Raw genomic sequence first — 27,263 nt, forward strand, 5'->3', positions numbered from 1 at the left:
ATGTATGTAGAGAAAGGAAAATGTGTATTCTTCTAAACACCTCCTTAAAAACACATCCCATCCACCTTCACCAACCTTAAAAGGAAGCTCAAACCCCTTCCCCCCACACTACTGCAGTGGATATAAATTCTGAAATGTCAGTAGAATTTATTTACCAGCATGTGTTTGCTTTTTCCCCCTCACCACCATGCTGACTGTAAAGATCATAAACGATGCAAGCTGGGAATTAATGTCAACGTGAGAAAACCCCACAAAACCCCCTGCAAAGCCCTTTACCGTGATTTACAGTCGCACCGCCGGCCCCTTCTTGTTGTGGACCTGCGGATCATTTACAAAGACGGACCAGGCTCGCCATCCAATCCCCCCCCCCCCCTCCCCCCGCCCCTCCCACCCTCCCAACATCCCCTCCTCACCCTCCACCACCGGAGCACCCACCCACCCCACCCTCCAATCCCCACAAATCCGATTTAATCAGACAACTTGTGCAATGTGGCTCGGAGTAAGAAAAAGGATAATTAGTAAACAGAGGAGCTACTCGCCAGGCTTCATTGGCATTCGCACCGGGTTACTGTGTCGCATTTAAAATGCAGTCTGATGAAGTCTACAGAATCAAACCATTTGTTACTCCTATTGAGGAGGCTTCGGGCTACTGGCAATTAAATTGGAATTAGCGCAGGGGAATGAGATACGGCAGATTCATACCAAGGAGAAGAGGGAGGGGAGGGAGGGAAAAGGAAACAGAGAGCGCTCTCTGTCTGGACCGGGCTCCGCTCTACAGTGGGTCAAATCGGGAAGTGATTTGGTTTCTTTTACTTTTGTTTACTTCCTGCGCATGACTTCAGTTATCATTTTTTACAACCAAAACCCCCCACCCAGCCCTTAAATAGGCCAAGCGTTGCTTTACCACGAAAAGAAAAAGACGACACACATACACACAAACCCACACACACACACACACATCAGTAAATGAGTGGCTTTGAGTGTCCATAAAATCCGAGGGCTTTAACTTGGTAATGAGTATAAATATGGTGAATAAAAACAAACATGTGACTGTGCTTAAGTCTTTGAGGAAGAGAGAGAGGAAACAAAGAGATGCCATTTGCTCTGCCACAGCCGACTGGGCACAGTGGAGCTCGGCGTGGAGAGAGTGCTGGTCCACTGGCAGAGGGAGGGAGAGAAAGGAAGAAGGGAGAGATGGATGGATGGATGGATGGATGAAGGAGGGGAGGGTGGGGGGAGATAAATGAAGTGGAAATGAGAGGGAACAGCTCCTGCGCTACAGCTGGCCTCCCTAACTCGCAGCCAGTCTGGCCAGGACAACTGGCTTGCTCTTCCTCTGCCAGTCGGGGAGGGGCCCTCTTTTTTTTTTTTTACAGGAGGGGCCCGGCCTGGGATGAACTACTTGGAAAGGGCCAGTAGGGGCCAGTGCGGTGGATCTAAAATACGGAAAGCTGTGATAATGCAGGGTATAATCATCGGAATAAGCACATTCATACCAAAAAAAAACAACCTTTACTATTGAGCTGCGTTACAGGAAATGGAAGATGAAAGAATTTTGAAGGTTGACCCACAAGATGTAAAATGAAAAAAGCCAAGATATCTCGGCCGCAAACATTTAGAATGATTTGTTTGACACCTGTGTCACCAATCTGTACATAATTGAAATGTAAAAATAAAGTGCCCTTTTAAATACAACATACGTTGCATTATGCACATTTAATATGCAATCAGTATATCCATATTATAGTTGTAGTATACATGCAGCTGCAATATGCTTTTTTAATACCTATACAATAGGTTCTCAGTTCTGTATGACGATACGTACTGCGAGCATCAATGTCACCAAGACTAATACCTGTACACTTAATAACGGCAGCTAATAGAGCATTACTGACTGGCTGCTGAATTAAAATGTAATTGTCATTGCGACCTTTCTGAAATTACAAAAGAAAGCTAAATGAAATGTGCTTTTAGAGAGAAAAAATAGTAAGTGAGATGATCATTATAGAGTACGTGTCTGCGTGTGTGTGTGTTTGTGACCACATAAATGCACATATGCACTCAAATGCTTCATTCTCAAGGTTAAATACAAAGATGTTGTTCAAGCGAAGTCCATTACTGCAGGAAGCCAATGAAAATAAATGACATGATTCAGTGGGAGGTTCGAGTATCCCACGGAGAAATTTGCGCAGCTCGGTCATTTGTATACCCAGTTTTCTCGACATAAAATGCTCAATTGTGTGTTTACAGATGAAGCACCGCATTTGAGTGCAGTCCTATTTTTCTCTTTCACAGGAAATGGAGACATTTTCACTCTAAATATATCAGTGAATCTGCCGGCTGACGTAAATCCCTGTCACCGAGATTAATGATCTCGAACATGAAAAGAAAAAACAACAACCTCTCAGATCTTACTAAAAAAAATGATTTACTGGGTACATCAATATGGGCTTATACCAATGTAAAAAGTGTGTATATTAGCAAAAATATTTCATCTTTGATAGCTTACCACTGAAGGGATGAAGTTGTTTTAGACCTGAAGTCTAACGAAGGCCTTCTTCAGAGTTCATGACGCATATGTTCAGATGAAGCGGAAGTTTGCCAAATGGATTTAAAGTGAATCAACAGGAAGCTCTTTCACAAAACAATGTACAGTATGTGCATTAAAAAAGCACCAGCTTTCACGTCACATGTTTGTAGGTCAACATTTTCAGAACAGATATTTCCTCATTTTTTTTCAGTTCTATTCAGTTATTCTGCCATTGAGCGGGGAAAGGTATGGCTTCTTCTGTTCATTTCCAATAATTAAAAAAGGTATTTATTTAAGTGATTCATGAATTTGTGCAGTGGGGTACAACCAGTGCCAGCTCTGTTTACGCCTTCTTCTTACACCCTTTTTCTCTACTGTAAACGACAAACTTAATCTCAATTAAAGCTCCATAATCGTAAAGAAACAGACATTTAGGGGGATCTGTCGCCATAAATGGAACATAATATTAATAAGTATGTATCATCATCTTTACAGAGCGGGTCCCCTTCCCCGAGCCTTCTGCTGTGTTTCTACAAAACCAAATGCTGGCGCTGGCCGCCGCCGCGGTTCTCCGACACGGGAGAAGTTTCAAAATCGGCAACTTCGCGTCCAGATGCCACCAAATCCAACGCACCACGAAGTAAAGGTTTATTCCTCGTTTTCTTTAAGTGACGTTTCCCATTCACAGGACACTTTCTACTTCAAATAAAAAGAAGGGGTTTGTGGGCTAGACAGACGGGGAGAGACTAACCAAGCTCCAGCCAAACCCCGTCAACCTCGCGTCACCCCCCACCTTTACCCCCTGTCCTGCGTTGGAATTCCAAATCTCTCCTCGCCTTCCCAGGATTTATTCTTCTCACTGGCCATCTGGACAGTGGGGGCAGACAATGTAAAAGGAAAAGGGGTCTGGGAGGGGGCGGGGGGAGACCAGGTTGCAAACCCACATTAGTCACAGGCTCTTAGGTCCTTCGGCCCATATACACACACACACGCACGCACACAAAAAGGCTGAAGCCAAATGACCCCAGCTCCCCCTCACTTTTTTTTCTTCTCCCCCCCCCCTCACTGTGGCTGCTGACATCGTCTTTCCTGCTGGACAAAAGGCTTTTAGCACCTCACTCTACTGTCCTAAGCACAACACGCACACGCACGCACACACACACACACACACACACACTCAGCACCCTCCATCCCTTCTAACACAGACACGCTGGACAGGATGGGGTGTTTGTTTTGTTTTCTCAGACGGCTTGGGAAGAAGGGAAGGGGAAGAGTGGGAGAGAAACGGACCACGGATGAGGGGTGTTGGGGTTGATCTGGTGTGTGTAACTTTAAAAAGAAGAGCGAATCATACGTGAATGCTCAAGGAAAAGCATAGCCAAATCGCTCCTGAATGCTAAAGGTATTAGGTACAATGGGGAAGGCATGCTTTTTCTGGTCGGCTTAATGTAGTTACCATCAGGCTTTTGTTGGGTAGTGGCGGAGGATGAGTACAGGGGTGGAGGTCTGACAGAAAAAGTCACAGTACACTACAAGCCTCCATTGTTGGCGAGGGTTTTGCATTTAACACACACATACAGGAGGCTTTTCGCTCCAGAAGAAACGCCGCCGCGAGAACAACACGGCGCGCAAACGGAGGACTGAAAAACAGTCGTAGTCGCACCACAAGGAAGCGGCGGGGGCCTTGACGTCGCAGCGCCGTACGGTTAATTCTCAGACATGGCCAGTCGGGGGGAAAAAAAACACCACACAATGTGGGAAAAAAAGCCCACACCTGATTTCATCTATACGAGACGCTGCGCAAAAAGAGCAACAGCCTCCAAATGAAATTTTAAAAAAAAAAACACTCCAATTGTGAACTTTATTCTCATGAACTAAACATTTGGCAGTAAAAGAAAGCCAGGGATACACAACAGCAGTGCTTTATAAGCTTCTATTCAGTCTGATTGCGACAGGGAAAGTGAACAACAGATTGCACTCAAGATGAGGAATGTAGACCCTCAGACAGACTGTGAGCCTGTGTAATAAGTGCGAAGAGAGAGCTAAATTAGTAAGCAGTAAGCAGCAGTGAATTAAATAGTAATATAAGCGTCAGAGAGTGGTACTCAGGTTGGTGGTGAGGATTCAGAGGAACATGGACAAATACAGATTTTTCTTGGTTTTTCTTTAAATACTGAAATGCACTCCAGTATTTTAGTTTGTTTGTCTGTAATAAGAAAACAACGTACGAGGATGTGCAGACTATTACGACAGAACAAAAACAGATTGTTTTGGGAAAAGGTGGACATTTATACAACATTAAATTCTGATTAATATTTGTGTTTTGTGGGGGAAGGATTTTTAGACAAAACTCAAATCTGAAAGTTAGTCAAGAAAAGCTTATCAATCAGAATTGTTAGTGAAGTCTGTTTTTCCTTATTTAAATTTAAAGGAAGACCACTCAGGCAAAAACATCATTATTATTATTTTTACATGCAGTGGTCAATCTTGGGATTTTGAGCTATTTTGCTTCATTAATATGTGTTAATATTACATCCAAAAATCACATTTGGGTGTTTTTTTTTTACTACTTTGTCTATTTGCATCAGTCAGTTTGTTTTTAGCTTTAGATAATCGTTGGATATGAAACATGACAAACATTAACCCTATTCTTAAAACAATGTATGGGATTTGACAATACAGATCTTCAAAGGACACTTGCAGACTTCCCAGTCGGGAAGTTTTTTTTACAGACGGGTTTGTTCACATTTCATTCCTTAAAAACATTCATACAAATGTTTTGGTAAGTGATACACAAAGATATTCAACATTCCCTCTCTTAAAACCTTTGACTCTAATAGGCCAACAGAATCAAACAAGAATTTTGATCCGGGTTTTATCCTGTTTTCAGATTTCTGTTCTGGAAATTTATCCAAATAAGCACATACATATTCAGATTATGCTGCACCTGAAACTTGAATGTTCAAAAATCTTACAGTGGTTCCAGAGAACTGTTCATATGTGTGTTTCATGTAATAGCCTGTAATAGATTTTTTTGCAAATAGCTTGAAATGACCTGCCAACGCACCATTAAAAGAGTAAAAATAAAGTAAATCAACCACTAATCGTCAATGTATTCTGCGTACAGTCAGCTGCAGCTTTACTATAACGGCGGTACGTTGAAATGTTTGCAATGTTCCATCATCTGGTTTATTTTAAGGATGCCACTTTGGGTGTAGTGGAAAATTGAAAAAGTGGACATTTCAGTAATTTGGGCTGGTGATTCAAATGAAGTGATTCAAAAAAAGACTTAATTTAATTTAATGAAGACGTTCAGGCAAGTTCATTACAAACTACACCAGGGCGTGTTTTAAACAGAAAAGTCTGAAACAAAACCCTGACGATTCATATCATTTTTAAAAAGCTCTATTTGAGTAAAGCATCTGGCCGATGACGTTCACTTCCTGTGAGGCGTGTGTGGAGTTAAATTGGGGTAAAAGGTGTTAAAAAGGCGTTCAGGTGGGTTTACTGCATCCCGCCGGAGAACAAATCTAAAAATCTAAGCAGTGAAGAATATCCTTTCATTTGTTCATTTTCTGTGTTCATTTCCATCGAACAACACATTCACTTTTCCTAAAAGTGCTTTTAGAGCCATTTCCATCACACGTGGAGACTGAATGGGAGTTCAGGCAGCTGTGACCTTGAAGCTAAACTGCAAGCGGCCGACATGACTTTGTGGGTTGGAAGAAAAGCCTTTATTTATAGATCAGCTGTGTGTCGATCAAACTCCATCGAGGGGAAAACGGCAACCGTCTGAGAAGAGGAGGAGGAGGGAAAGTGTGTGTGAGTGTGTGTGTGTGTGTGTGTAAGAGTTGCTGGGAGGGTTGCTTTTTGAAGAACTAATACAGTGGTGTGCCTCAATCTCACTTAATTCCATTTAAAGGAAATTGATTTGGAGGTTGGGGGGATGTGAGGGGAGTGCATGGGGTTGCTCCCTCTCTCCCCCCCTCTCTCTCTCTCGCTGTCTCTTTCTCTCTCTCTCTCTCCCCCCATTACAATTGTGATAAAGTCTCGGCCTTGTTTCATTCATTTGCGTGCTTTGCTGCTGCTGCGTACAGCAGTGTGCAGCTGTTGCGCAATGATATACAATAATAAAGTGACAACTCTAATGATCCCTGCAGGGGGAAGTTGCTCAACACAGCAACAAGTGGCAGGAAAAAAATGGAACATACATATTAAAATGGAATATAAATAAGAACTGCAGACAATTGGGGTTATGCGGCATAAATACATGGAACTGCTCGTCGCAGCACTGGAACATGCATGAGGACTAAGGAAGGAGGATGAATACAGGATTCTGTGCTGCACAACTACTCCGACTCACTTCTATGTAAGTTGCATAAATACCTGCATCTTTTTAATCTCACTAATCTCCTTTCAAATCTTTTATCTGCCCTCTGTAATAAGCACAAAATAAATATCAGCATATTTATCAAAACATTCTGGAGAATTTTGAAGTGATTCATCTTCAAGCACAAACTTCAATTAATTTCTAACTGTGGCTTATCTGACTCTAAGTGTGAGAAAAACATTGCATATTTTAACTTTCCTGTTATGTTTTGAATATTGAATCCAAGTTCAATAAAAAGGCTAAATTGTATTTATTTATGCTAACTCCGCCCCCAGAGGTTTCAATTGGGATTTGTAACACAGATGGATTTTAAAAATGTGGACAGGATCCAAAATAGTGCGTCTCGTCTTGGATCACGCAGCTTTTGTGTGTTTTTGTTGCTTCCTGCTGCACACGCCTTATTGCTTTAATGACCCAGTAAATCCAGAAACATTGTCATCTTATTCTTTTTTTTCCAGTTATTAACACTCATATCAGAAATTTCAGGGAAAAAAATATTGCTTTGCTTAAGGGAATATCACATTATGCTCTTCATTTCATTCATATTTTAGTGAATTACATGGCACGACTTGATTCATATAAAATGACTCAAAAAAGTGCATCTTTTTAAAAACTTTCTATCTGCTTATCTTTTACATTTCTTTATCGTTAAAATGGCCCATTTCCCCATTAAAATTATGGCATAGGCAAAATTATGGCATAAGATACACACGTTATTTTTATTGAAGTGAATTGCGAGATCAAAGAGAATTAATCCAGGGGGGGAAAAAGAATATATCTAAGGTTTATACTTTTTGTTACCATTACAATATGTTTCTGTTAGCGAGAAAGTTACTGCCTACGCTCCCTGTACCATTCATCTAGTTTGAACTGATGACTCCAATCAGACTGCCGAGAAAAGAACAAACTGGACATGCACACATTACCACAAGCTCATCCGCTCCACACACAAAGCCAATATTTCATCTCTGTATGACAAAGAGAGAGGAGAGGAAAAAAGAAAAAACAAATCGGAATTGTGGCTTTGATTCAATTCCTATCTTCATCTTTTTCACCAGGGAACTCCACTTATCACAATATCACTGGGCAGCTTGTAGATTTAGTCATTTTGCGGCGCGCACGCTCAGGCAGATGAGAGCAAAAGGAGCTTCATGTATTCCTCATTTGTACAGGAAAATCAAAGGCAGCTGAGAAACTCAGCGAGGCTCAAAAGCTTCTCAGACAGAAAAGGGAGAGGAGAGAAAAACAAGTGCTTTCAGTGCCAGGACCGTTAACAACCACCTGTATGCGCCCACCTGTGGTTTCTAAAATAGCTCACACAAAGAGCCGGTACCCAGGAGGAATTAAAACTAATCCTAAAATAATCTTTGAAGACTTTGGATAATATTCACTCAAAGCAGTCAGATGTATAACTCTCATGTAGATTCATTCGCCTTTGCCATGAGCGACGACAAATTTCGCACTGCAATCCAAAATGCTGCCAAATTCCGTTGGGCTGAACTGAATATTCTCACTCACTATGATCAAATTGGGATTCACTGAAGGCAGAAATGAAATCATTACTAAAAGACCATCATCTTAAGCCTCCATCTCGAGGGAGAAGTGAGAAGCCTGCTGCCCCAGATTGCCTAAAAATGCAGATAAGAAACGATCCTGCACCAGAAATTGGTCCTGCAGGACTATTACATTGGAGAGATTAGTGGAAGATAATCATATAATGGCGACGATAGCACCGATCGCAACAAAACGACCCCATAAAGTCACCTCTGAATAAAGAACAGGCGATACAGATGAGTGGGAATAAAGCTGTAAAGCGCTCGCGCTGGGCCGCATGTGCCAGGCAGCTGTGTGCAGGGCTCAGTGCGACCTCTGGCCAGCAGGGGGCGCTCCTCTGTCTCCACACACACTCACTGGTTCCCACTGGAGAGCCAGAGCAACAGGGAAGGGGAGAAGTCCTCATATGACCTGCCAGTTCACAGGAGTTTGCCTCCAGAAAGAAAAAAAAAAAGCCTCTTATATGGTGTATGGTAAGACTTAACAGCCTCGGTGTCCACCGCTGAGACAGTTAATGGCTGAGAATGGAGATTAGAAAGTAGTTTAGAGGGTCAGGTGTTTGTTACCGAGCACTGGGGTCACCGAGGGTAAATGCTGTTTCACTGACATGCTGTTCTAGCATGGGAACCGTCGGAGCAGTGAAGTCTGGTTAAATTCAGATGCATCACAACAGTCATCCTAACAAGAGGAGCATCCAATAAGCCTGGAGGATTTTTTTAAAATTTTAAATCACAGACTATTCTGGAAATGGGTATCCTGAAACAAGATGCTGCATGACTGCCAAAGAAAGAACTTCATCATGGAAAATTCTTTAATATAAAAAAGCTCAAATTCATTTAAATGAAACACTGTTTTCACTCATTCTCATGGCAGTTTTATTAAAATGGGATTTTCGGAGTTACTATAAGACTGAATTGCTGGTTAATGTTGATATTGAAGCAAATAGTTGGCAGTTTGAGCTGTGCCTTGAAAACATCTTTTTACTCTTCATTTAGTTTTGCTAGATGCCGTCATATCTATAGGTCGTCTGACAAAAACAAAACCAGCTGAAGGACCACAAGCAACACTTTGAGTTCATAAACTTGAGAAGTTCAACGCTTTCACAAGCAACTCCCAAAACATTTGAACAATTAAACATTTCAGAGTTCGTTGAATGGCCTTCATTAACTCTGTACGGTGCCTTCTAAACAACGGGGTTCACAAAGGACATCCTGCAACAGGGAAACGCGCCAGGCCGAGTTCAAGTAACAATCGTGAAATGAAGGATGAGCTTTATTCTCACGTTGCCTCAATACACCACATTTCATGAACAGACAGAAACCAACACGGCGTTAGTCCATCTCTTGATGCTTCATAAAGGTCTCCCTGTCATGTCATTTGTTACTATTTGTAACTTTTAAAAGTTTGACTTGACTGTGACTAATGCATTCTAAAGTTGGCGACACAGGCAATACTTATCTTCCCAAGCAGAAAGACTCAGTGATGAGCCTTTAACTTGTTCCGTGAGAATCATTAAGAATCATTAGGGGTCGTAATGAAAGACAATGTGAGATTTGTGCCTCCTGGAAAACAAAGTGTAACTTCTTGTTGACATCTCCTTCCCACAGTTACGTCCTTATCTCCTCATTCTGCCACTTTGTGTCTCCACCATCATCTCTATCTTTAGCCCTTCCTCTACCTCTCTGTCTCCAGGCCATATTTCTCCATGGACAGAGAGACCAGGAAATTATAGTGTGGAGTGGGAGGGAGAGACCACTGGCTCTGTAACCCGGGACTCGCTGCTGTGAATCCATCACTTTTTTTCGTTTGGTGACGGCGGTGAGGGGGGCGGAGGCTGCTTCTCCCACCTTGACCCCGTCGCTTCCTCAGTACATCTGGTTTGCAAACAAGCGGACTGACACACACACACACACACACACACACACACACACACACACACACAAGACACAAACACACCCTCCTGCTCATACACTTGGGTGTACAGCAGAACACGCGCAGGACCGCGGCCAGCCTCCATACATGTGACTGGGCGATGCCACGCAGCCACAATGGGCTGATCTGTCCGTGGGGACAACGCACCCTCGCGCCCAATTTCATTAAATGAGCACGCAATCTGGAAACACTGATCATGTGTTGTTGACGGAAATTCTGCGAACGTTGAATTCATCCATCACTAATTCAATTCAATGTACATTCAACACTGGACACGCAAGTTAAACTGCCAACACTGCCACCTGTTTTTCGTACTACTGGAAATGTTTTCGGTGGTGAGAAGTAAAAAAAAGAAGCAGACAGAGATGCCAAGAAGATTTCCTGAACAGAGAAGAACAAATGAAAGACTCCAAATGAAGCAGTAACAAAAACGATGTAATCTCATCAAGATGAAAAGTGACGGTGATTTGTTCTCCAAATAAACCCCAGAGGCTTCTTTTTTTTACAGATGCTGACCAATCCTTTATTATACTATGTTGATAGAAATCAAATGGACACACACACACACACATCAGTGATCGCCAGACAATGAACACCTCTGGCTGACAATGTGTGTCAATAGAGAGCTCTGTTCTCTTTAATAAAGTTGTGTGTATTTTGTTTTTAAAACTATATTTTTTTACAAGCAAATTAAAAGCATATCAAACCAAATTTAGTCACTGGCATTTCTCAGTGGCTAGGAAACTTATTTATTGCTTTTAAAGGCCTTGAAACAAGCCAAACTGCGTCATGTTATATTTTGATTAATGGGTTGCACCTCAGATGAAAGGTTGCATTTCACTCCATTTCTTCTGCATGCACGCCCGTCTTCATCTTCATCTCCATTTGTTTCAGAGCTGCCGCTGTGGACCGGTCCCTGTTACTCTCTGAAGAGTGTGATTAAAAATGAGTTCAAACAAAACCCACTTTTTTACATGTACTCCAATGAAGATTCAGATATGTATAAAAAAAGACTGTGTGTGTAATTATTGGTGAGGAACAAAGGCGATGGTCATCAGTGACTCAAAGAACTGCATTTTGGGATGTTTTAAAGACGGACTTTCGCCTCTTCTTTTTCTTCCTTTTCCCTCCATTTCTACCCTGTATAAGATTCTTGGCCTTTCACCTGACCCCAGGCCTTAGCCATGGGTGTTGGGGGAGCTGGTTGATTGCAGCGGTGGGGGTTAAAGTGTAATCCTGGTCCTGTGACCACAAAGGCTTGGCCCCTGAGGGCCACGGACCAGCCACATTTTCTGAATTGCAATGTTATCCCTCAGCAAACCCTTCGGACTGACTACATATCAAAGGATTACATTCGCAGGGCTCTTCTCTGCTCTGGTGTTTAAGGACGTCCACCAAGCCCAAAGTCTTCCCTCGGCCGTTTTTGTTTTAAAGTTTGTTTTCTTGATTGTGCGAGGCGGGGAGGATTAAAATAGAAAACCTCCAACTTTCTAGAGTCCAGTTTGAGAACTTGTCAACAGCAGAAAGAGCAGAATGAGCTTTGTTTTCATTACATCAGTGCCGCCGTCCAACCAGTCTCGCATCAATCTATTAACAAGAGTAATTGCCACATAGCATCATTACAACCGACACATATTTTAAACCATTGAGATGCTGATATCTGGCTGCTAGTGTACCGCTAATTGCTTGCTTAAGTAATTCATTAAGGAGTGTTTCTACAACAGCTTGCATGCCCCATTATCATTAGTTTTATTCTGAGGAAACCTTAACAAACCCTTTTTAACAGCACCGCGGCTTGGCCCTGAGCGCCTCTCTGCATTTAAACCTAAAGAATTCTTCTTTTTTTATATATATATTTTTTTTTAAAAGGAGGAACTTCAGAAGATAGAGAGAACTGAAGCGAAAGAGAGAAAAGGTTTAATTGACGCCTCCCCCATTTTCCCATGGTGAAGACCAGAGGGAGGAGGGACTGGGGAGAGAAGAGGAGGGGGGTACGGGTGGGTGGGTGGGTGTGGGTGACACTACTCTCCTGGTGTTGCGACTGTACAAAAGGAAGCAGATTTGCAGAGGAGGTGACCCCTAACCTCTAAAGCTGCAGAAAGGGTCCTTGGTGGCCCCAGCACCACCCAATCAATCACCTCCCAGAGCCTGCTGGTCAAGCGGACTGTAAGGGGACACCGCAGTCGGACCAGTGGACCCTCCCCCAGACATTCCTTGGTCGGACTTTAAGGGGGTGTGAAGAAATGAAAGCCGAGCTGGTCAAGATTTTTAAGTAAAAAAATATACTTGTTCCATTCAGTCAAACTCCTTCACTTAATCCTCTTTCGGGCAAATTAAATTCTGGTGTCTCCACTAATCTTAAATTGTCAGTAAACAAGCACTCCATCCACCGGGACCTAGAAGTGCCAACAATACTTCAACACATTCACCATGCTGACCGGCAGACAAAGCTCACCCTTCACGTTTTTACTGATTTTCCCAAAAAATAGTGGAAATATTTGGGAAGATTTTTTTTTTTTTAAATGTTGAATTTCCTGCTGCCAAAAAATGACCTCAAATATGTAAAAAAAGAGAAAAGAAAAACCCACTAAAAGGTTACGCAACACATTTTTAGACGAAAATACCACTCATTTTCTTATTTACAATAAAAGCAAAAATATCTTTGGACTATCTGAACATATTTTTCTAAATGCGGAATAGTTTCATTTTTTAGTTAATTACCTTCTCATTACAATGACAAGAGGCAATTTAACTCAAGCAACGCCACTGATAAAACACATGTTGATAATTTACGTGTAGAAATATAATTACTTTTCAATCTGTCAATATGAGTACCTAATAGCTTTTTATTGTAGCCTCATTACCTATTTTAATTCCCTTAGAAGTATATAATTGACTTTTGGAAACTATTATACATGTATGTATTCATCTATGTATATATATCATGTCTTGGAGTAACGTGTCTACATTTTTAGATGTGGAGGCTGACGTTTTAAAAATAAATATCAAGAGGTAATATGAGTTGTTTTAGCGTGCAGCATCCTTGACCAGCATCTCACTCACTCAGTCAAACTGTTGTGCAGAAGTCACTTTCTCACGATACAACATTGTTGCTGCGTCGCTGTAAAAGATGGCCAAGGTCGGCGTACAGTGAACAGCTGGCTGCCAACTCACCAGTGTGGTGCTGACACCAGGGAGACTTTTGGCATATTTGCGTATGAATAAATACATAATTAAATGCCAAATTAATTTTCAAGAGACCATTTTAAATATTAAGAGCCAGAGGAGCAGGGATGAAGGGCAGCAAGGTGCACAGTGATCAGTGACTTACTGGAATCACTGGGGAAGTGTTTTTAATGCTCTTAAATAAGTATCTGCCTTGGCACAACAGCTACTTTTCATCCCAGGAAGTTGTTGTTATTCAACAGTAACTCACTATGTATTGCATTTAGTAATGCACGATATTCAACCGTCATCTGCTTCAGGTAAGCTTCTCATGAGGCTGTTTGGAAATGATGACGGGAAAACTGACACAGTGTGCTTATTTCTCGTCAAGGCTCGCAAGGATCTTTCCAGTGGATTCAAAAAAACAAAACAAAAAAAAGGGACAAAAGCTTTTTGGATCCTTCAGGAATTTCTGGACTGTAAACAAGTACGAGTCATGCAAGGATACAAGTCATGCATTTTGTTGAACCAGCTAAAGACAGAGCAAACTGACAATTATAAATGAGTTGTGTGCTCTGATTTGACAACTCTACTCGTGATATTTAAATAGCCAGTCTCGCCAAAAGGAAGTTTAACAGTCAGTTTCCCTTCCTGCCCTTTAAAAAAAGCATTGTTTCATGGCAGCGGCTTTCAGAAAACCTGAAACACGTCTGTTTATGGCAGCTGCAAGCAGGAACGGTCTCAGATACTTTGCAGGTCATTACATCTGCTGAAGTCGACAGCAACCGAGATCAATGCATTGCAGGTCATAGCAGCAGTATGTTGTCGAAAGAATGCCGTCTAATCAGGTGAACTGCTGATTCCCACAGAACACCACACCTCTCATGCACTGAACTCATTTTACTGTGAGCAAATCGTTAAAAAAGGAGTGAAACAAGAATGTTCAGTGACTCAGTCCTAAAAGATATGTGTGCGGTTACTCCATCTTTCCATTACGAAATTAACACAAAAGATGCTTGTTATATATATATATATATATATATATATATATATATATATATATATATATATATATATATATATATGTATGTTTTTTCACTTGCTGAGCTTATCTAGCATTCACTAGTGTTTCTTTTTTATGGCTGGTTGCAAAAGGCCAGACCAGGTGCCATCTATCAAAACAATCTGCTCTCAGGGGGAAACCTGCTATTAACTGATAAGAGTCTGCCCTCCGTGGGTGTAATGGGTCCCACTTGAGTTTCATTTCGTATTGTCCTAGCCGGCCACCTCCAAGACAAACTCAACCCAGTGCCTGCTCTCTGTTTCACTCCACTCCATCTACAAAGTACAGCCACCGCTTCACACCACCGAACGGTCTTCACCTACCAAATGCAGCCGGGCCGGCTCGAGTGAGAGACTTCATTCCCTCTCAGCCAAGAGATGACATCACAGTTAAATTATTAAGATCGTCCCTCTCTTCTGCACCGAGTAAAACAGGATAATGTTTCAGATTCTTCAGGAATAATGTTGTTATCTCATATTATCATTATTATTGTATCCAAATTATTTGAAGTCACAAACACCTGTTAACTTTCAGAAATCGCATTTAGTTAAATGAAATACTGGAAATGGAGATGTATTGCCATGAGACGAGATTCATTGCCATGAGACGATAATGCTTTCAGTTGCAAACGGTAATAACAGACATGAGTTACAGTGCACAGTAGTTAACTATCTTGGCAAAATGTACAAGATGATTTTCATTCTGCACTAAAATCAATGTGCAAACCAATTGCTGCCTGGGTGGGATGAAAAAAACTGTTTGCTGGATCCAAAATGGTGTAGTAAGTTGTAGCTAATGGGCTGAAACATGAAGAGATGGATCATTCAGGGTTGACTTTATGTTCACAACAACCTCTGAAGATGATTGTCGTACACTAGCCGACAGAACACCGCAGCCTGTTTTTGAAAAGGGTTACTAAAGTTGAAATAAGTTCAAAACATGCAAAACCTAGAGGGCAAGATGTTCCAGTGGGGAAAGAAAATCTGGCATGCATCCATGTTTCTCTCCTGGTTTTCCGAAAATAAACCACTGGAACAAACACATTGTAATTAAAGTCCACCAGCATGGAAATTCCTATTTCACTCCAAGTGTAATGTTGCATCTATTCGTTCATATGGGCGGCCGTTTCAAAAATCATTGGACAACGCACAACCCAGAATTTGAACATTACACAGCCTCTCTGTGTGTAAAGTGATCAAAGCTGTTTCCTTGGTGTTCATTTATTTTACTGAGAGATGAAGTCAGCTCATCAACTGGGAGCCCAAATCACATTCAAATGGAAGGATAATTAATTAGGTCTAAATGTCATTTTCATAATTGCGATAGTCAAGAATCTCTTGTTTCATCTTAATCCTTTTCTCCTGCCTCAAGACAGAGGGAGAGACCGTCGGAGCAACATGTACATACAGGAATCCTCCTGTTGTCTTCCTCGGATGAGCATCGCCATCCTGTTTGAGAAGTGAGCGGCAGCAGTGACTTAGAAAGAGGGAACCCCTTTCTTTTCCCGTTGAGGCAGCTCTATCCATCGAAGCCGTCTGCGGGAAGGCTGCCAAAATGACCCATCAAAGATTGACGAGGGTTAAGCTCCCATAATCAATATGACACTGCTAAGTGCCCTTTGATTGAGCTGCACGCAGTGGAAAAGGACATTTCTGCGTGCCCGGCTGCTCTTGCCACCAAAAAATGCAGCATTTGTCCAAAGCTAAACGGTCTTCTGAATGTCATTGTCACGGGTACATTAACTTTTATATGAGTCTGAGAGACAGACTTAGAGTGAGGATGAACGGCCATTTTCATTAGCGTGGCTGCTCGATGCCATTAAAAAAGGGGTTGTCGTCGGACGGACAGGGGCAGAAAAGGTTCGCAGAGCGGCGCACGTCGAGCGAAGGCTGGATATTTCATTCCTTGGCTTCGGATGTACCGCGAAGAGCAGGAGCGGTGAAGGGAGTGGCTAAATTTGCCGGTGTGAAACCTCGTGTCACTAGGCAACTGGATCTGATGGCGCCTTTGTTTGGGGTGAAAGGTTGGAAGCACTCGTACTAATCTCCTTGCTTCACAATTAAGGAACACAGGAGAGCTGCTCGAACCTCTTCCCGCTCTCAAACAACAACAACAAAAAGAAAAGGATTGAAAGGCTCCTCTATTGTCCCTCCCCCTCAGTCCCCACTCCCCTCCCCTCCCCTCCTTCCACGCTAATCGAAAGGTATTTGCACTGTAAATTAAAAGGGCCCTCGCGCGTTGCTGTTTTAACACTGACGCGCTTTCCTAAGATGTCCACAAACAGCTCCAATCTAATTACAGAGGGAGATTTACTTCAAATAACACTGTGGACAAAAGAACCCTGGCTATTGTTGACGTGGGGCCAGTGTTCCACATCTCTTTCTCTCTTTCACTCTCTTGGGCGAATCCCTTTATATTCAAAGTCCTCGCCTTGCCAAGGTTAAAATGTGATGGGGTATCTGAAAGTAGGGAACCTCCTGACAAAAGAGGCCTTTTTATTCCCCGGATGGCAAAGGCCTTCGTGGATTTCCACCATTCTGTCTCTTTCCTTATCTATCCCTTTTTTCCCCCCCTCCTTTTCTTTTTTTTTTAAACCAGGCAGATTTGAACAAAGCCGCAGCGGCCGACATGCAAATGCAACGGGGGGAGAATAGCGGCATCTAAGGATTTGAGATTGTCCGACAACGGGACGTGCTCGCTGGGGTTGCATTGTGACGTGCGTCTGAGACACATCCTCAGGGTCAAAACAGGGAGGCAGGGGATGCTGGATATTGGCTGTCCAGATTTGCAGTGTGTCCTGCTGACTTCCATTTTATGGCCCGTGAATCGCAGAGCCCTCTGGGAGTCTATAATCCTCCCCCCCTCCTACCCCCATTGCCCACACCACATCATTTTATTGGTCTCCCTGGATGTGTGGCTGCTGTCCCTGGTTTACAATGAACCATCCATGTGGGGATTCTCCTGCCGCCAGACTGTTGCACCAGTACGGACATCCCAATTTGCTACTGGATCCCACCCACCTATTTCCCCCTTATAAGAATACTCGCTCCCTCCCTGACATGCTGTTGTCCCATGGTTTCCTGTGGAGATGCATCAATGCGACTGTGCCCACCATGACACTAAGCCTCGGCACTGAGGCTCTGCAGTGCAGAGGCCCAGTTGGGTATTTCTCAATGAATGAAGCTGGGTGCAGGGGAACGTAGCAGTGCCAACTCTCATTCACACATTTTATCTCATTTACACACAAACCACACTCCCTTTATTCACATAGGCCGCTGTGCATAACACTTATGGCCGTGGCGGATGATTACTACAGGGTGTTGGTCACACTGAAGCCGTGCACAGTATCCATCAGCCAAACGGAGGATCTTCCTCCGTCCGCCTGGAAAAACTCATTTAGATCTTATCTGGGGAAAAATTTGTTTGCTGAGGGAGAGGGAGGCGGTTAGTAGCAGGCGAAGGGACTGTAGTCTAGCTTGAGCCGCTTGATTTAATTTAGCCACCGATAGTGTCTCTGACCACTTGTACTCTTCTTATTTTGGAAGGTGAGTGAGAGTGAGTGCCAAGGAGGGGGAGATGGAGGGCGGCTAAGCGAAAGAGGTATTTGTTTACAGAGACGGAATGAGAAACGATGGGGTTTTAAATGATCATGTTACAAACATTTCAACAGTAAATAGATATTATATAGTTTAACAAGCTTGGACAATAGAGAGCCAAAATGTAAGCTGAGACCATCCTTAGCTACTGACCCCAAAGAAACCACTTTCAAATACCACCGTCTTATTTCCAACCACATAATGCTGTGTTTGTCAACAACATGGAACAAATCGACTACAATTGTGATCGTCAATTACTTGTAAATTTGAGAAATAAATGATCAGGCAGAAATACGGCCAAAAAACTGAATATTGAGTCATTTTGACAAAATGTCATCGCGCTTGTGGAAATTATACTTTTTATCTGACTTTGGCAATGACAGACAGACACAAAACATTCCCACCCACATGAAGGCTTGAGTGTGATCTAGGTTTACCATGAAGCAGGAATATGTACTGTAGGTGGTGTTTTGCCTGTGTGTTTGGCGTAAACAGAAGAAAACGCTCATCTCTGCGTGTCTCCGTACGTGTTGGCTTTGGCAAGGTGAACGTGGCACCTGATACCAGCTGTGACCCAGAATGCCCTGTGTGAGTTCTTTGTAGTGCCCGGCACACAGACAGACACACAGACAGACAGACAGACAGACAGACAGACAGACAGACAGACAGACAGACAGACAGACAGACAATCTGCCCCTGACCATGGACAGCTTGCGCAATTATGAGTGGGATGCTGAAACGACGAGCGCTAGCCTGTTGCTTATCAGCATTTTGACTCGCCAGCTGACACCGACAGGAAAATCAACGTGCTAACACTTTGTGATCAAAAGTCATAATGCTAATGCACATCTGGCCTTCAGCGATGAGCTGCATAGAGCTCAAATGCCTCATAAACAGGTTTATTTCATCTTTTAATGGTCATCATTTCATTCATTTAGAGTTAGGAGCGAGCCGTAGGGTGAATCACATTCACATTTGCAGGGTCCAGGTATGCGCCTTTGTGTGCGTGTGTGTGTATGTGTGTGTGTTTATGTTTCAGCAACATGTGTGTAGAACAGCCTTCCCGGGCTGGAAGAATATTTGCTTTGCTTATCGCGGCCCTAATGCTCACTGACAACTTAATAACATCACAATTAACTAAATGCTAAACAGATGCCAGTGCTGGACTAATGTGATTGAGACAATCGGCACTTTTGACGTGACCCCTGTGTAGCGCTGCCATTGGCCTAATTTGCTTGATTGACACGGCTGGACTGTGTGTGTGTGTGTGTGTGTGTGTGTGTGTGTGTGTGTGTGTGTGTATTTGAGGTAAAAGATTGGAATGCCACCGGCCAACAATTTACATGGAAGACAAAGAAGAGAGAGAAAAGAGGTAATGCAACTGAAAAGAGATTCTTTTTGTCTGACCATCATAACCTTGTTGTACACCCCCCACCCTCTTCTATTTCTCTTTTGCTTTTTCTCCCTCTCCTCTTATCCTCCCTCCCTTTCTGCCGCTCTCCAGCCAAACTATTTCTGGCTTGAGAAAAGAAAGTGTTTACTCTGCGGCAGAGGCCTGCTGGAATCACGCTGTGTTCCCACTGGCTAAACCCACTATTGCCACTCCATGGTTTGCATATTTTCCCTGTATTACAAGACTTTAAAAAAGGGCAGAGGGAGATAAAAGAGAGAAAGAAGAAAGAGAAAGGAGTGCGAGATCGGCCTCCCCCTCCTATTACACATGGATTTTTCTCTGGTACTGCCATGTGTGTGTCTATGTGTGTCTGTGTACATGGAGATGATTCATGTATAAACAGGAACACCAGGAACAGTCGGACAACAAATTCTTCCAAGGCCTGTGGACTCAGAACTCATTCCTACACAAGTCACATGGGAGATGCAGTCCCTGTCGTTTCCACTCTACGGCTCATGCTGAATAAGAGGCAACTGCTTTGAATGTGGCCTCAGTTTGACGGGTGAATGTACACATTTCAATGAAAATTCAAAAGTGTGCACTTGTAGATATACACTTCAGGTTGGCAGTTAAAGAGCTTGCAGAGCCTGTAAGCTGCATGAATCACTGGTAGTAAAATCTACATTTGTTTAAATCACCAGCCAGACTAAAAAACAAACCAAGAGAAAGTAATTTAACTTCAATTTATTGCTCACTTTCTTTGCTTGTGAGCTGCTGTCTTTTTGAACATATTCTGACCTTTTGCTTTTTCTACACCGAGCTTCAGTTTAATCAAGTGGAATGTGAGTGTGGTGGGCTTTACCAATAAAAAATACAAGAGCTATAAATTATGGCGGGGACCAAAACAATCTAATGAAAGAAAGAAATGAAGATAGCTGGCAGAATGATAGAGATGAAGGCAGAATGAGAAGAACTGCAGCTCAGAGCTCAGAAGTGTCTTGTACAGCCCGACGGGGGAGAGGCTTTACTGGAAATGCAAATTGGAAATGACACATTGGAGTTGGCTGTGTTTAAATGAGCATAACAGTTTCCCAATATGACATTATGGAGTGGGACAAAATCCACATTAAAACAGTGTTGAAAACAGCGGAGAGCTGATATTACCAAGAGGAAATGTCAGCCGTAACTAACAACTACAGCATTTCTTTTAGAAACGTGGACTTCTGCAAGTCCCTTACTTATGAAATGTTCTAGGATTTATAATACGGAATGCATTCATAACTATCCATGATAAACAATAACCAGCACCTTAAACTGAGTTAGAGGACTGAACAAAAAAAATACATCGGATTACATACGGATCTACCGTAGCGGTGGATTGCCTACCAAACCTCAGGATCCTATTTCTTTTATATTCATCCTGTAAAAAAATGGATGAATGCTGGAAAGATCGGAGTTTAGACAATTATTCAGGCTATGACACAAAGTTCAACAATTATGAATCAGGCTTGCTATTATTAAAAAACTGTTGCAAAATATATTAGGTAGTATATTTTCCTCCATTCACAGAGAGCCATGACATTCATACTTTCCTCGAAAGTATTTCAAAATAAAATTGTGGTTTGCAGTGGTCTCATATCAGTATGCAAATTACATTACACTCTGCTTACTACCGGTCACCTGACATCCACATGATGAAATGAAGGTCTCCACCAAGAAATCCTCCCTATAAGCGTGTCGCTTTACAGGTTTGCCTGTAAGGCTGGGAACAGTGCAACGCCAGGTCTGAACATAAATAGTCCAAGTCTCAATGCATACATTGCATAACAACTGAAGAACTGAAGAACTCGGGACAGAGACGGTAGTAGATGGGCTACAACTCTTAATGAGAGCAGTGTTTTTTGTTTAAGAATGAGAGCTCCATGAAAGCCAGACAGACTGTTCTTTGCTTGCGAAAGCCCTGAGGCGAGTCCCAGTTTAGAGAGATTGTGGGACTGATGCTTTGCCATCCAATTTGGGGAAATAAATGACAAAAATTTGCCGTCAGTAGATGTAACACGACTCACAAGTGACTTCGGCTCCTGAATATAGGCATTCCTGGATTTATTTGTGTGCATTATTTGCCACAGATGGCGGTCGTTTGCATTCTGTCCACACACCCATGCAAAAGAGCTTGTCTGTTAGAGGATAACGACAGCTTCAGGAACGCCTCAGCGGCCTCCAAACTATCCCATGGTTTTGGATGAACACTCGCTATATGTCCCACCTACAGTTGGAAGGCTGTTGAGTAACAAAGAGAGGTGTCTGCTAAACCAAGGGCAGCCCTGTTTAAAAGCAAGAGAGGACGGGCAAACTGAGAAAGAGACAGAGGTTGAGTCAGACTGCAGCTGATCAGGCCGACAGAGGAGATGCCACAATAGTTCCCATTGAAAGGCAGCAAGAAACAGCCACAGTTTCAGAGGCCAAATATTGTCATCAGAGCACATTAGCCAAGGGCTGAAACGCTGCCAAGAGGCAGGCGGAGATCAAATCTGGCTTTGATGGCCAACAGTAACCCCATGCTCCCACCACCCGCCCTCTCTGATGTTTTGAGTCTTGGGTACTGTACACACAGACATTTCTGTATAAATAAATCCATGTTTGTTAAGCTTTCTAGCTCAGACTGATTCAACAGTACTGTCCAGTGGAGCTGATTTTTGTATCAGATGTAGTTTCTATTGTTTTGTAATTCTCTGTATATTCTGCTGAGATGACATTGTTTACATTTTCTAGACATATAAATAAGGCCATATCGAAGAAGAAAGTCTAAAAACCCTGCTGAAACAACACCACATAGTACAACAGTGTTGGATTGAATGAACAACAATTTAGCTATTTTGAGAGCTTAAGGGCTTCAACAAGTAAAGGATGCTAGGGTTGAAAGGGACTAAATACAGGAAAGTCTAATTGAAGTGGTTCATCCTTATATGACTGACATTTTTCTGAAAATGTCTTTCAATCTGCCCATTATATTCTACTGTATTATCCCGTGTGATTGTTTACATTGTAGCCTGGTGGTGGTGCCAGAGGAATGGCATGTATGAAATCAAGGACTTTATCTTCTGGGGAGCGTGAATCAGTTTTCAGTAACTTCTGATCGACGCAAGATTTTTTTTGTGTGTCTCAAGGTAGGTCACCAAATTAATTAGGCTTCAATCTGGCGGACCATGACAAACCACAGCAAATGTATTGGTGACTTATCTGGCCAGTAGCTAAGATAAGTTATTCTGAACGAAAATGACAGAAATACTGAATTACATGGAAGGAAGTAAATTGGTTAGGTCCAAAAAAAAAAAACTCCTCAGGGCTACGATGCATGTCAAAATGAGGCAAAAGTTATCTATGACCCACAGTTCCGACTTCCAAAATGTGATATTTAAAATAGATTTCCTAGCAAGCCATGGCTGGAGAGATTGGCCCGTCAGGTGGGAAATTAACTGAATTGATACAAAATCGACTCCTCCGGTAAAACCAGGACGGCCCTTTAGATGTCACATATTACACTTCATATTCTGGTGACGCGCTGCATCAGAGCAAATTTGACAAATTCATATTAAGTCGCTGCAAAGTTGAGAGTGAGACACACCGAAAAGAGAGTTGTTTGTTTACCTCTTTCAATCTCATCTCAGTCACTCCCCTGCTGGAAAGAGACCAACCAGCTAAATGCGGTCAACCCTCAGCTCCCTATTGATTTTGACAGTCACAGTAGTGACAGCAATCAGTGAGTCCAATATTGGGGGATGTCATAATATAGGTGTACAGTGGCTTAAAGTGCACAGAGACTAAGGAACAGAGAGTCATATGTGCAGTGAAAGTGCCATGTCATATTTCACCAGAGCCCATTTTTCAGACTCTGATCCCTTAGAGGGGCTCAACACATGGATGATTACTATACTATTACCGCTGCTGCTGCGCCAGTTGTCTGGCAGGAAGACATGTCTGGCCCTGGCTGCGTTCACCGTCCCCCCACCCCCAACCCCTACCATTCGTTCCAGACTGGAATGCCTATATTTAGAGTGCTCCTTTCCGCTGTTATGGCTGTTGGATCATTAGCCTCATTTAACCCTTCTTTACCTCCATAGGGCTGATTGGCTGAGGGCATGCCCCTCAGGAGTAACCCCTCATATCCTGACTACACTGCACCACCTTCCCCTCTCAAATGTTGGAGAGTGAGGGAGGGGACGGAGTAGGGGGCATGAGTGGATGCAATGCAAAAGTGGAGCCACGCAATGGGAGCAGCTACTGGGAGCCTAAAGGTCACGGTTTCAGATGAAGGACACAACACAAGATGATGATAATGATGATGATGTGTGGCTATTTTGGCGATCAAGGTTCTGGCTTGAACGCGCCCTCCCCCCTGCCATCTCATTTTGGTTGACATGCGGGAGCTAAAGGACGACTATTTGGATCAATTAGTGGCCGCCCCCATGACCTTTCCTCTGATGGGCCAAAGTACAAAAAAAAAAAAAGGATTTGCTGCGGACATTCATGATCGCCAGAGGATAAATCCTATTATCCTATAATCCTAGCACTACCCTTAAAGCAGAATTCCCACTCTGCTCATGTATTCGTTGATGCCGTAATCTGGTAATTAGTATATAGGAAACTAATACATTTCCTACATACTAACTACATATATTGTTTGTGTGTTACACTATGGGACATAACCATCTATCAACATCCTTCAACAGTAGTATGGCAGCGCGTCGTATGCAACTAAGTGGCAGTTCGATAGCTATTTTTTATCTGGAGTATTTGTCAACGATGTTGGATGTAGAGTCAATATCTGGTGCATAGAGAAGGATAAATACTATTAAGGGAAACCAAAGGACTAGCAAACGGAATCCTCTGACACAAACACTTGCCCCAAGCACACCATCTTGGTAGAGAGGCAGATATCTGAGACAATTCTTTCCCCCGAATTAAAGAGTTCATCACCAGTAGTGAAACTGTTCTGGGCCATCACACATCTGCTGAAGGGGATTTACTTCTTCCTATTTACATCTTGGCACCTAAATCGTCCTCATCTTCCCATCTTCATAGCCGAGCACAGATAAACAACATCGTCCTGCCAAGTTTTCCCAGTTTGTTGATTACTGTTGGGTCTGTCTTGATTTAGGGCGAGTGGGACTAATCCAAGATGATGTGATCTATCTATCTGTCAATCCATGGCTCCGGTTAGCCAGAGAGGGCTGAGTGAGCCTCTTCTACTCACCACAACACAGCATGCCGATTTGTGCAAATATACAAAAGAGATTGGAAGTGTGACCTGATTATTCAATGTGATTTACATTTTTCTCAAATTCAAGTAAATGACAGAATTCATTTACTCATTTTAATATGACATCTACAGCCTCTCCAACAAAGTGGAGCCCCACTCTACAAATTCAACAAATGTAAACATGTACAAGTAGCAGAGGAGCATATTTCTTGTTTTTTTATGTCTGTGGTTTCAAGATGTCTGGAGATGTGCGTGTTCGTACCGGTGTGGATCTGCCGATGAGCCTCCAGGGATTCCTCCGTTTGGAACTGGGCACCGCACTGGTCACAAACTATGGCCTTCTCACCAGCTGCACAAAAACAAGAGACAAGAGTGGAGGCTTATTACACATTCAGAAACACATTTGGAAAGGTATGGAATGGAGAGGGAAAAAAAGGCCATCTTTAATTTAAGAAGGAGATTCGATTAGTTTCATTAAAACATGAATTTAAAACTGTATAGTTTAAGCTACAGAATGCAAACAGAACACTCTGCAGAGTACTCACGTTCCAAAATGGCTTGTTTTGAACACAACTTTTAAGACACAGTGAACAAAGTGTGAGATAGAGAAGCTACAACGAAATCAGGAGGGCATCTTTAAAACCGATAACCAATAAAATCACAAGAAGCAAAATTCTATTTTCCCTTTTCCCTATTTAGATAAATATGTTTTACTATTTTATTGACTAATAGGAGTATTTTAATGGATGATTTAGCCTGCATTTACCATTATACTTTGATGAGTCAAACTATCTGCCTTCATATTGGTGAGATTCAGCTCCAGATATAAGAAATTGTGTGTATGAATTTGCAAATACATCGTGCATATTTGCTCAATGGAGGCTAATTTGTCAAACATTTTAAGTGTATGTTAAAGTGTTTTTTTTATATATGTTAACTGTTTTTTCAGGTCTAACGTCTCTAACCTGCAAATCTGTGTGCATAAATTGTGTCTGCAAGGCTTATTATACATTCCTGCTCTTGACTCAAAGCCATACACTTATTGTTGATCACTCTCTCTTTTGTTGCACCACGCACTTTGTGTGTAGCCCTTGCACTACAGTGTGATCTGGATTGCCATGTTCACCTTTATACATGTGTACAACCTTGTACCACAATAAAAAGGAGTCAGGAGTCTGGCATGCACGAATACAGTACAGGGTTCTGCTGAAGGACACATCGGATCAGGCCCAGGCAAACGACTTTTTATGGCTTGGCAACAAGCACTGTACATGCCATACACATCACACATCAAATAGACGCGCGCGCACACACACATTTAACATCTGGATATTGTGTGTGTTCAAAACACGGGTGGATGTGTGCGGGTGTGCGCGTCTGTTTCCAGTGCAAGCACAGAGCGATCTCTCCCGACCAGACCTTGATTTGTTCTTGGCACGGCCTCCTGGGTTACGACACCTCCAGAGAGAGAACACAATGAAAACAGGAAGCCAATTCTTAGATGACAGGGGAAAAAAGAGGCAGGGAGAGATGGCTTGTGTGGTTTTGCAACCGCAGTGACATTAGGGAACGGCCTGTACTGTAATAAGCCCTACCAAAAGCAGAAATGACCCAGACCGTACATGACAGAGTGTGCCTGCCAGTGGAGCGCTTATGCAACAAGTTATGCAAAAGACGGCAGGCTGCACAAGTGAGCGTGACTAGATCATAAGCCCCTGCAATGCAACCTAAAACCAGCACACCTTAGATTTGTATGTAATAGATCACACAATGTATTTCCATTTAACAGCTTTGGACTCAATAGACTGAGCTGGTGAGCGGTGTCCTTTTTAATTGGCTACATATTCAAGAGGCATAATTTGTAGTGTGAGCGTATGGCGTGCCGGTGTCAAATGCACAGATGAGCATATGGCTGAATTAGCTGGCAAAAGCAGCCACTTAACCTTTGGAGAACAAGACATGTCGTGGAGATGTAGACAGAATCCCCCAACACACCCACTGATGTCCCTAATTTGCATTAATCACATAGCCCCTCTGTTGCTTCTTTAACTCCCTGATTCATCATTGTTGGATAAACTGTAATTATATATTTTTTTACATGCTGCTGGTGCTCTGCCAAACTGCATTGGACTCCTTTTATCATATAGATCTGCGCTCATTGATTGCCCTTGCAACGCGGCCATTTCATGACAATCAATCCACTTCATCATGGACTCATAATGTCAATACACTTTTAAAGCCTATATTGTGTTTTTAGCCCATTCATTCCTGTCATCTATGAAAATCCATTATTGGAACTTGAAAATAAGCAGTCGGGAGTAAGTTTTGTGTCAACTAAGTTTCAATTTACTATTTCCCTTCCTTTATTACCACTGAGGTG

General features: G+C 42.5%; 1 protein-coding gene across 1 annotated transcript in view; it reads right to left on the reverse strand.

Moving 5' to 3' along the window:
* zbtb16a (zinc finger and BTB domain containing 16a) overlaps positions 1 to 27,263 on the reverse strand; it is a 134,725-nt gene that overhangs the window by 24,661 nt on the left and 82,801 nt on the right. The window contains exon 4 of the mRNA XM_068601454.1: positions 25,146 to 25,232. Coding sequence (XP_068457555.1) covers positions 25,146 to 25,232 — 87 coding nt within the window. The remainder of the gene's footprint in view (positions 1 to 25,145; positions 25,233 to 27,263) is intronic.

Source organism: Clinocottus analis, unplaced genomic scaffold, assembly GCF_023055335.1.
Source record: "Clinocottus analis isolate CAN_PGR_092001 unplaced genomic scaffold, fCliAna1.0.p SCAF_5, whole genome shotgun sequence".
NCBI classification, from domain to species: domain Eukaryota; kingdom Metazoa; phylum Chordata; class Actinopteri; order Perciformes; family Cottidae; genus Clinocottus; species Clinocottus analis.